This window comes from Gymnodraco acuticeps, unplaced genomic scaffold, assembly GCF_902827175.1.
Source record: "Gymnodraco acuticeps unplaced genomic scaffold, fGymAcu1.1, whole genome shotgun sequence".
Taxonomy (NCBI): Eukaryota; Metazoa; Chordata; class Actinopteri; order Perciformes; family Bathydraconidae; genus Gymnodraco; species Gymnodraco acuticeps.
The window spans coordinates 2,465,747-2,477,631 of record NW_022990214.1 but is presented as its reverse complement, the minus strand read 5'-3'; the positions used below and the strand labels follow the sequence as shown (position 1 = coordinate 2,477,631).

General features: G+C 43.6%; 1 protein-coding gene across 2 annotated transcripts; it reads right to left on the bottom strand.

Annotated features, from left to right (window-relative positions):
* Nucleotides 1-3,611: 3,611 nt before the first annotated feature.
* kiaa2013 (KIAA2013 ortholog) lies at nt 3,612-11,885 on the bottom strand. 2 transcript variants are annotated; one of them, XM_034218495.1, is made up of 4 exons: nt 11,230-11,885; nt 9,267-9,953; nt 6,816-7,669; nt 3,612-5,218 (listed from the first exon to the last, which is right to left on the bottom strand). In XM_034218495.1, the coding sequence occupies exons 1-4, from the start codon at nt 11,498-11,500 to the stop codon at nt 5,168-5,170; spliced, it is 1,863 nt and encodes a 620-aa protein (XP_034074386.1). In that variant the 5' UTR covers nt 11,501-11,885; the 3' UTR covers nt 3,612-5,167. The 2 variants fall into 2 exon arrangements, with proteins under 2 accessions (XP_034074386.1, XP_034074385.1); XM_034218494.1 differs by having other exon boundaries at nt 3,612-5,221; nt 11,230-11,884.

Below are 11,885 nucleotides of genomic sequence, written 5' to 3'. Positions count from 1 at the left end.
CATGGAATCAAAACGCACTACAGCTGTTGATCTTAATACGTTTGTGAGGCGTTTTGCTGAACAAAATAGTAATCGCCGCATTCAGCTGTAATAGACATGCCAACTTGATGCTCTGCTCACGGATGACTCGATGAGAATAACAAACTGTTAAGATGATGACCTTGTATGCGTGTATATATTGTTTTCTTTGAGGGGGTCTGCCCCCAAAAAACAGTTTTAAGTCCTGAGAAAGTAAAATAAGACGGTGTGTAAAACTACACTGCCCAGCCAACAGAAAGTAACCACTTTGATTGAACTAGGCCAGTAGGTAAGGACCTTCCACTGGATAATAACTGCAGCGATGTTTTAGCTGAATACACGTTTTTTAACCCTAACTGATGCAGTTAGTCACTTCTTTAATATTTGTTCTTTCTGATGTAAAGTCAAGGTTGTAACTGTATATCAATAATGATATAATTACTTGTTTTCAAATTTGAAGGAGGGTGAGCAAGCATCTTGATGAACATTAATCATTAACTCCTCCAAAAAATATAGTTTATTCAATAATAAATGAATATGTGAATCATAACAGTTCTTCACTATATCTGTAAAGTGTCTTTGAGCACCTGTAAAAACGCTAACAAATTAAATCTATTATTATTATTTATTAACAGTGATTGACAGCTGATAGGAATAATATGATTGTTAATAGTATCATATTCATTCAGACAAACATCGATGAGACAGTTAATTAATGTACTTATTGCAGCAGTCTGCATAGATTTGGTACCCCTGCTGGTCTAAGAGTGAAACAAACTCATTCAGTTATTGTTCAGTTAAAATTCATTAAATTACGTCTGCCACCTTATAAGGCTTTACTGATGTGCCACAATAATATCACCTATGTGATTGAGTTAAAATATTAATATTGTGGCTTTCCAAGTTAACATTGATTGTAGGGGTGTAACGGTTCACAAACATTTCGGTTCGGTACGTAGGCCTACCTCGGTTTTTAGGTCACGGTTCGGTTCGTTACGTTTTCGGTACAGCAGAAAAAATTATCACAAAACATTAAATATTTTTTTTAAATTATTATTAAACTGTGACTAATGTATTCAAATAAATACAAAATATAGTAAAATAAACATTAAGGTGCAGCATTTCGATGAACTGAAATAATCTGTATTTGAACTGTACTAGTACCTAAGCAGCCAGCTTGACATTAGGACTTGCTTTTCATTCTATTTTCATGTTGTTTAAAGAAAGATGAACTTGTCCACATTGCTTGCTGAAATGGCAGATCTGCTTGCACTAACAATGTCTCCTGCTGTGGAGAACACCCTCTCTAGGGACAGTGGCAGCAGATACAGCCAGGTAGCGCTTTGCTAACATGGCAACATAAGGACATTTGGCGTTTGTAATAGCTTTGGCTCGGTCTGAACTCTCTGCGAGTGGTGGAGGCTTAAATGGTAGTGGGAGTTGGGTTTGCACTTCAGTCTTTTTCTTTTGGTACCGGTGATATTCACATTCGGGTGATGCCTTTTCAAATGAGTGTGATGTATTGCCAGCCGCGTAACCAATGTTAGTTGAACAATGCCGACAAGCAGCTTTGGTTCGGTCCACCTGTCTTTGTCCGTCATCCTTGTACGTAACTGCGAAACCAAAATGTTCCCAAACCGGAGACTTCAATGATGCTGGAGGATTTTCGAGCTCAACTTTATCTGCGTTCGCCATTTCGACAGTTCCTCAAATTACTGACTACATTTGAACGCATCCCTGTGACCAGCTCTCATAGTATGCCTCTCGTCCAATGAAATGACTTGGTCGCTCTATGATATATATACCTGAGATTACTTCCAGAAAGTTGTTCATGTTCTCAATTTTTTACGTTTAACGCTATATTCGTTCGGTACACACGTGTACCGAATCGAAAGGGCCCGTACCGAATAATTTCAGTACGGGTACCGTTACACCCCTAATTGATTGATATGATTGCGATTTAAATCAGCATATACTTCTGTCAGGGGATGCCACCCCTCAAAATCTCCTGCCACCTCATGAATATGTGTCTAGATCCGCCCCTGATGAGAACTAAAGAGTTCTCATAAACTAAAGTGGGAAAAGTGCTGCGGTGTGAACGCGGATATTGGGTGTTTCTCTGGGTGTTTCTCAATGTCGAGTAAAGCTGCTCCAGAGCCACTATTTCAAGCATACTACGTCATCGAGTGCCGCCGAAGGACTGTTCCAATGTCCAGCATACTTGGAATTCTACCGAGCCCGGCGTACTTCGTAGCGAGAAATTTCGAGGCTGCAGGCGGAGTGTAGACTCCGCGGTCTTAAAATCCCCACAATGCTTTGCGCACGGACCAATTTCCCCAAAGCTGTGGCGGAAGATGTAAGGCGGGGCCTCTCATATGACGCACACCTGCACACTTGCTCGCCTGTTCCACTCTTCGTTTTCCGAATGCCAGGAAATATTCTTGCTGTGCTACCAAGCAAGCCTACTCGACATTGAGAAACACCCAATATCTCCAGATTGCATGTTGAGACAGGAAGTGGCTGGAAGCACACTGTAAACGTAACTCCTCAACAGCTGTCTGATGACACTGGTTTAATATTTATTGACTCAAACTTAACTTAAACATTACAAAGATGTGTTAACAAGGCAGATTGATGTAAGACCAAAGCAGATCTGTCTCTTCTTGCATTCTTATAGGGGGTCCTGGGCCTCTGTACAGGGCATCAGGAGACCCAGCAGACTTGTGAGGAACGGCTTGATTAAATGGTCAGTTGATTTTGTGTAATAAATAGCATTTTTCTGAAAAAAGATATGAATGATTCCACTAAGTTTTGGACATAAATCGTATAAACACTGTAAAACTGTTAATGAATGCGTGTGGGTCTCTGAACAGGACAACGTGAACACATACAAAGATGCAGCATTATTGTATTGATAGTGTGTGTGGACGTTGTCTGAAGTCATTCACTATGTTTTCACTATCTGACAATGTGCCACACTTCCATTAGTAGCAGCAGTGATATTACAGAGTGTGCATACAGGAAGTGCCTATGGTGATGCAGAAGTATGAGTCAGGCTTGAGATAATAATTGGAGAATGTTTAAGCTATGGATATTTTTATGTTTCCAAAGTCCAGTGTCACCAGAAACATGTTGCAGCTGAGGACCCCATGAAGGGGTCAAAGTAAATAGGACTTGGTATCTTACTGCACTTAATATTACATTTGAAAAGTTGTATTCCAAACCATACTACTTTTGGCCGAAAAATACATGCTATTTCACTATAATGACCCCAACAGGTTGTTTAAAAATGTCCAAGATCTGTTTGTGGGAAAAATAAAAAAAAATGTAGTTCACTGGAAAGAGCGTTTATAATATGATTTGAAAATGCTGTTGTGAGCAAAGGTGTCATTTCATTTGTTTACAATGTTTTAAAAGCTGGTTTCTTTAGTTGTGATGCAGTTGAACAATTGTATCCTTCAAAAATGATATATATTCTTTCTAAATACTAAAACCCTAGTGATCCTTTTCACTTTACACGTGTTCATATCAAAGTCTTACAGCTTTAAATTGATTATTTCTAACAGAATAAAAACATAAGGAAAAATATGAAATGATTTTGAACACAATTATTTATTGTTTTCACATTCATCCACTGATTTATTCTCCCCAACGTAAAATCATCTTAAATATCTTTTGCCTCAATTTCACACGACCATTCAAATTGTGCTTATAGCCATGAAATGGCTTATTAAATTAATGAATTCAAACACACTCAGTAGTTCACATGAAATAAAGACACTGGATAAAACCCACACACTTAAAAGGAAAAACTTGAATCAGAAAACGTGTAAATCATAAACACTGACATGTCAATAATCCCCATCGACTTGTGAACAGTCGCTAACGTTATTTGTGTCATTGGTATTTAAAAAAGGTCTTTGTTTAGAACTACTTTGTATAATCAAATACACTGGGTGTCTCATAAGAATCTCAGAGCCCAAAAGAACAGTAACACCCAAGAGCAGCCATTAATGCTAGATTTAAGCAAAACAACAGAAGAGCAGGCTTTTTTTGGGGATCAAAGAATCCCAAACATTTGACTACTTTTATTTTCTCATATGTTTGACAATAGAACTTGCTGATTAGCTTGAGTTTCTTCACCAGTCAAACTGAGTGATCTGGCACTACTGGTATGTCTAAGAAGGACTTTGCTGTGTACAATGTAGCCGAAAGAAACTAACTTCAAAACGTGAAGCTGTGACAAACCAGGTCTCCTTCAAAACATGGCCGATGTTCTTGATGACTGCAGCAGTAGGAGAAAGTCAATTGACGCATGATGTGACATGGCTGACAGGTATGAGATCAGTTTAAAGAACATGTTACAGGATTTAGAAACAAGTGTTACACACAGCAGCACACTGACGAGGAGGAAGATAATGTTTCTTACAGTTCGAGCCATATTGTGCACTTTTAAAGCTTTGTGTGTGAATTGAGAATGTCAGATGAGTTTGTTGTTTTGTATTACCCAGAAGCATCAGCTGTCCTATCAGTGGTACAAACCTCTAGTGGTGTCCCTTGAGCCCTTGGTTGTTTGACTGGCTAAGGACAATGTGGAGTGACGTAGTAAGAAATGATTGCCTCACTTGCAGCAGCTGCAAACAACACATGTCTGCTTCTCAGCATGCATCTGGACCCTGATGTCAAAGAAGTGATCACTGGCTTTAAAAGGAGAAACCACACGGCTTGATGGGTGAGGAATGCAGTCACATCTTGCTGTACAAATATTATCTTTAATGCTGCTTTGTTATCATCTATGGATTATTTATGCCAACAGTTTCCATATGCAAAACCCTGTCTAGTTCCGGTCCCTTAAATGTGCTGTTTTGGACTGTTGTTCGGCCAAACGAGCATTTCAATGCGTACTTGTGTTGGGCATTTTTGGGTGATTTTGTAAACTGTTATTGAAAAGAAATAAGGAGCAGATCATTGAATGTTATGTAGGCGCCACTTTTACCCTGCACGCCTCACAGCAGATCACTTAGGAGAGACCTCTCTGTTGTTAGGAGTCTTTACCTGACTTCCACCAGGAAGAGCAAATGATGTTACAGAGCGCCATGTTATTATCTGGCATGCTGCCTCAGGGGAAGCACAGACACTGGACTGCACTTCAAACAGCACTCTTGGTGTCAGAGCAGACTTCCTCAGTCCTGTTGGCCACCTGCTGGAGTCAGAGCGGAGCATTAGAACCACTGACAGTACTACCCCCCCCCCCCCCCCCCATCCACACTGCAGAGGAGAAACACACACATGCTGAGGTGACAGGTTAAAGAGTGAAGAGCCAAAGCCAACCCAGAGATTTCTTGTTAATTTAATTGAGTGAATCAATAGAAAACATGGTGAAACCGCAGGGAACAAAGGGATGGAAGAGACAAGGTAAGCACACAGACCAGGCTGATCAGAGAGCACCCCCCCCCCCCCCCCCCCCCCACAGGAAGAACTTTCCACTATATAACTGTTGTAGTAAGAGATGTTTCTGCCGAGCTGTGACAATTCAATCCAAGCTGTTTTCTCTTAAAGAATCATCTGGCAGGACCATACCAATGTTAAGGCTCAGTTAGTACAAGTCACATGGCACTTTAATGAGAACCAGTCGTGTGTTTTAGGTTAAAGGTTTCACAATGCATTCTTTTTCCCTGCATCACAATAAAGCTCCTCCTGTTCCAAAGTCAAAAGGTACCCTGTGGAACTTTCCCGTCACTGTTCCTCATCTCAATTCAAGCGTGTGTCCTTGGGGTGGAACACACAATGTCTCTCTGCAGGACACATTTCATCACATTGGCGGGCAATCTTTCTTGGCACATTATAGAGTGGTGCGGGAATGAGTCCTTCCAAATGGAAATGAGTTAGCATTTGACCACGTTTAGTTCAACGACATCAGCCGTGTCAGTGAATGCCCCAGAGCTTCTGTGTGACGTCAGAAACAGCCAACAAGTGTCTGAATGAGACTAAATGTCATCACGCTGAACATTAGCCGCCTTTAGCTTAGCGGTCGTGATGCAACAGATGCAAACACATGGCTATACTGTATGTGGCTGCACTATATTGCTCCATAGAACTATTAAAAAGGTGCTTAAATAAACAGGGTATCTTTACATTATGTATGTGCAAGATTGACCTGAATTGTCTGACACCTACTAACTCAAATAAAAGCGTTGTCAACTTAATTACCCAAACAAGGAATCAAAAGCAATGGAGAAGACATCTGAACATCGACTACCTTATTGCACTTACTAAAAGGTTCCTCCACTAAAGTATAATATTTGTGATTTATAATAAATGCAAAAACATTGGTACAGTCCGAACAATCTGAAATAACTTTGAATACAGTTCAACAGTAAGCTCCTAACTTGTGCTTGTTTTCTTCCAATGCACTCAACACATGCCGAACGTCCCACCAGGGCGAGTCGAAGGCGCTAAGATGTGGAAACAGAGCAGAGAGTCAAATGAGACTTCTTGAATGAAGGGTGCTATTCTAATGGTGCTGCTCACAGTCTGTTAGAGGCAACAGCTCCAGTGATCACCTCCTTGGACACGGAACACAAACTGAAGAATCACTTTAGAGAGGGGGTAAGGCGAGTATGCCAACCCACCCCAGACAGGTACCTGTGAGATGGGGAAATAAAGTTCACTCAGAGAAAACTGAGACCAACCCACAGAGAGAGCGCCGAGAGAGCGAGAGGAAATCTTTGCCACCACAAATCAAAACAAGAAAGGATCAGTTTGCAGTTCTTCTGCTTCCAGTTAGCTGGTTATACCTTGCTCCTGAAGAGGGGCTTGGCTCCCGGCCCACAGTACTCGTTGTATATGAGCTTGAAGAGGAAGAGGTGGAAGAGCGTTATGAGCGAGGCCACGCTGAACCAGAAGAGGAAGGGCAGGCCGGGGTACCTGTTGGCCATGTGCTCCTCGTGGGCCAGGATGGCCTTGAGGTGCAGGGTGTGGCGGAGGTCCTGCAGATGGCGCAGGTCTGTGGAGATGTACAGCAGGGGGGTGATGGGCTGCGTCACCATCACGGGGAAGGTGTGACCTTTGACCTCGGAGGTCAGCTCCACGGGCTCGTTGAGGCAGCCGGCCTCGCAGGCGTACAGCTTCACCGGCTGCTCCTGCTGCTTCACCGACACGTGGAGGAAGGGCTTCCCCTCGGCGTCCAGCAGCACCGCCAGGCTGATCAGGTCCTGGTTGTAGTGGATCCCCCTCAGGGCGTAGCTGTTGTGCAGCACGTCCGGGTCGGCCTGGAACTGGAGGTGGTTCTCTGTGAACTGGAGGCCCCCGAAGCTGAGCGCCATGGCCTGCATGTTGCCGTGGGCCCCGGCCGCCACCAGCACCTTGCAGCCCCTCTTCTGCAGCGTGAGGGTCCACAGCGTGACCAGCTGCAGGATCTGCGCCGCGCTGCTCACCCTCTCCGGCCACAGGTTCTCTGCGTGCATGGTGGCGTGGCCGCTGAAGCAGTGGTCGGCGTAGTTCAGGCTGGACTCCAGGCGGACGCGCTCCTCTCCGCTCAGCCTGCGGTCCAGGAGGGGGGCCGGGGAGGAGGACAGGATGTAGTACAGGGTGGTGTTCACCGTGCGGCTCGACGGGGTGTGGGAGTCTGTGATCTTCCTCATTTCAACACCTGAGGGAACAAAGAGGCAGACCTTTACAAACACCTGGCATGTCCTTATAAAGTATTCTTGAGGTTGGTTTGAAAGAGTTGTCAGAACTCAGGGTCTACGTCTACTTGATACCTTTTCCAGAGCTTTCAACGTGATTATCGTTCACAAAGCTTTAGAAGTACATACAGTAATTCCTGTGTCCTCTCCTCAGATCTTAGAACAGCACACTCCCTTGGATTTTTTAAAGTAAATGAAGATGTATCTTTTTCATTTGGCTTTAAATATGGGTTCATTTGGGTGGTGGCATTATTCAAGTTTATGTTTTGATCTAACCCTTTCTGTTTGGTTTGTATTACTTGTCTTTAATAATGTTCTTTATTGTTATTCATTTGTTTGTTACCAGGTAGGTCGACACGTACGAGGAGTTTCACTTGATGTCGTGGTGCAGACATCAAGTGAAACTCAAATGTAAAACACAGATAGAGAACTATTTTAAGAAAACTATAATGACATTAAAAAATATAGTAAAAACATATATAGCAGTATTTACATTCAAATAGAATGGAATAAAATATGTGCAGTAAAAAACCCAGATATTGCACTCTTTAATGTAAACTAATGTAGACTCATTTAACGTTGACGACCTCCATCTGTGAGAGAGAATTGAAATGAAGCCAATTTGGATGCATGCATTTAAGTAACGGGTCTCGTCAGGATGCTTGTGTTTGAATAACATTTGACATGTAAGAATTATTCTTATCTTTGAAAGATAACTAGTGAGCTAACCATTGTTTAGTGAATCCCTCAAGCTGTGGTAAAGTGAGGTGGTGTTATATACATTCTGAATGTGGCTAATAATAATAATAATAATGCATTTGATTTATATAGCGCTTTTCACAACTCAAAGACGCTTTACAGAATGAGGGAGGGGAGGCAAACAAGTAAGTAAAAAATCAAAAGGCAGTCAAGAGGAAGTTGATTGAGAGGGGGGGGGGGGGCTTATGGGTAGACAGAGTTGAAAAGATGTGTTTTGAGGCGGGACTGAAAGACTGAGAGGGACTCAGAGTCACGGAGATCTTGGGGGAGGGAAGTCCAGAGCCTAGGAGCTGCCACTGAGAAGGCTCTGTCCCCAAAGCTGCAGAGTGTGGATGTGGGAATGGAGAGGAGTCCGGCTGCGGTGGATCTGAGGGACCGTGCTTAATAGCCTGCTTAGCCTGTTCAACAGACACAACAGGCTGTGTCACAATGATTAACCCACCCACCCACCCACCCTCCCTCCCTCCCTCCCTCCCTCCCTCCTCCCTCCCTCCCTCCCTCCCTCCCTCCCTCCCTCCCTCCCTCCCTCCCTCCCTCCCTCCCTCCCTCCCTCCCTCCCTCCCTCCCTCTCATTATGAACTTCAAAAGTACACATCTGTGTATTGGTATGTTTTAGCCAATTAGACGATTACTTTCTGAGACTGTTTTACGTTTTTGAATGTTCTTCCTCACATTTATATTGTGATACTGTATGTAGGTTTTTGGTAATTAAATGTATCCTGTCAACAGATTTCACATAACTGTATTAGGTTAGTTGAAAGCAATAATAGAAAGTTACAGTTAGGTGAAACCCCTGCTCACCTGAGATGAAGAGGTCCATCCAGGCCTGCTGGTGATCCACCACCAGCTCCTCCAGGCTGGCCCTCAGCAGCTCCCCCAGCTCCTTCTTGGCTCCCTCTCTGAGGGCGCTGAAGGTCTCCTCCAGCATAGACGTCTCGATCGGCTCCGAGGTCCAAACCACAGACAAGATGTTTTCCGTGTGCTCTACCTTAGCGGGGACCTGGATCCTGCTGCTCAGCTTCTTGGTGACCACCACCACTAGCACCATGCGGTTGTTCTCCACAGGCACCCTGCCGGAGGAGAGCATGATCTCTCTGTCCTCCAGTTTCTCCACACTGGTGGAGAACTTGCTCCCAGAGGGCAGGTTGTCAGAGGAAACGTCCAGAGACACGGTCCTGTCAGATGGGTTGTTGATGTGGATTCGCTGCAGAAAGACGTTGGGTCTGCTCCTGTGCGCGACGAACTCCTCTCTGATGGAGACGCAGTCCCGGGCTGACTGCGATTCGGTTGGTGAGGCGCAGCGGACCGACAGCACGGCTCCTTTCCGGAACCACAGCATGGTGGCCTGCACCTCGGCCCGGTTCCCCTCCAGATGCACGTTGACTCTGGGAGAGTATTCAGTCTGGTGGACCGGAGCCGAGCCGGGCTGGGAGGACAGCGCCACCCACAGCTTGTTAGAGTCAATGTCAAGGAGAATGTGGCCGTTACCTGCAGAGGTGGAAAACAGATCAAACTTGATTCATATAGCACTATTCATACACAAAGCTTCATTTGCAAATACAAGCATCCTTTCATTCAAAGGCTAGCACCAGAAGACCTGAGGGTTCTAGGTCTAGAGGGCTCATAGGTCACAAGCTAATCCGCTAGGTCCGAGACCATTAAGAGCTTTCAAAACCAATACAAGTCTTTTCAAATGAATTGGAAGAAGAACTTGGATATTTAACTTCAGTCAAAGTAGAACTACTACATTGTAAAAGTACTCAGCTACAAGTAAAGGTCATTCAACATCTTACTTAGGTAAACGTACAACAGTATTAGCATCAACATATACTTAAAGTATATGTATTTAAATATACATGTACTTTATATTGAAATACTTGATTATGATTATTGATGCATGCGTTCATCACAGCTGGTAAAGGTGCAGCTAGTTTGAAATACGTGATATACTGCTGCTGGATATCTGAACCTATCAGTACATTACATTACATTACATTACATTGCATTTAGCTGACGCTTTTATCCAAAGCGACTTACAATAAGTACATTCGACCAGGAAGACACAACCTTGAAGAAAACAGAATCATATAAGTACATCAGGTTTCATAGAGCCAAACATTTCAAGTGCTACTCAACTGGCTATAGGTAATCCAGTCCTTTATTAGTATATAAGTGCTTTGTTAATAGTTCTATCGCTCGAAGTGGAGTCGAAAGAGATGAGTTTTCAGTCTATGACAAAGTGTATCTATATTTTGCATTAGATGATTGTTTGAAAAGAATAATGCATTAATAAAAAGACTCAAGTTAAGTACAATTACCAGAAATCGTACTTAAGTACAGTACTTGAGTAAATGTACTCACTCCATCCCACCATAAGGGCCAGTTTGACCCCAGGCCATCAGACTGCTGAACTCCTGATCTCTGCCTTCATCCATCTGTTTGCATCTCACATATGTATCTATTATAACAATAAGCACTATTGTATTTCACTGTACAGCATTTCACATTCTATTATTAGCTCATCTTATTCTATTTGACTTGCTTATAGTTAACTTCTCATGCATTACTTGCACAATAGTCTAGCAACATTCACTTTAACTATTTTATTTCTACTCTGTTTCTTCTTGCACTATTTGTTGTTTGTTTTTATGACTAATATATATTGATGTTGCATTGTTGGAGGAGCTTGTGACTTTCCATTGCATATCTCCACTGTCGCTCCTTTGCATAATGACATTAATAAAGCCTTTGAACCCTTGGTTACCTGACACAAAAGGAGTATCCAGCTGTTCCTGAGGCGTGCTGTAGATCCCCTCTCCCCGCTCCACCAGGGACTTCCACCGGTGGATCTCGGCCAGGAGGCACTGTCCGGCTGCCCCGCCGGGCATGGCCGAGCCGCTGAAGAAGCTCCACCTGCGCTCCGCTCCCAGGTACCAGTAGAAAATGAGGAAGAGCAGCAGCCCGATGAGGAGCCTCCTCGCCCAGCTGCTGGACAACAAGCCCGGGAGCCCCTTCAGTCTCTGCTGCAGCCACATGGTGTTCAAATGGCAGGAGCCCAGATAGGAGTCAGCGTCAGAAGAAGGCACCCAGAAATGTTAGGCTGTCACATCGAATTAGGTTCAAAACATGTTGATCCGATGGACTCTGTGGTGGCTCCACAGGATGAAGGCTGGTTTTGGCTAATGTAGCTTAGCTAGCTAGCGTTGAGAAGGAAAACTATATAGAATGTGTTATTATTTCTGGCATCGTGGTTATTGCCATATCCTTCAACGGGTGTGTATGATATTCGTCCAGTTGTTGTTTCTCAGGCCATTTGGTTTCTCGACAGCATTCAGGTTGAAAACATCATAGACTTCCTAAATAACTCTTCTGGTTTGTCACAACTGTCGTAAAGCAACACGACACAGCAAGGACCGGAAA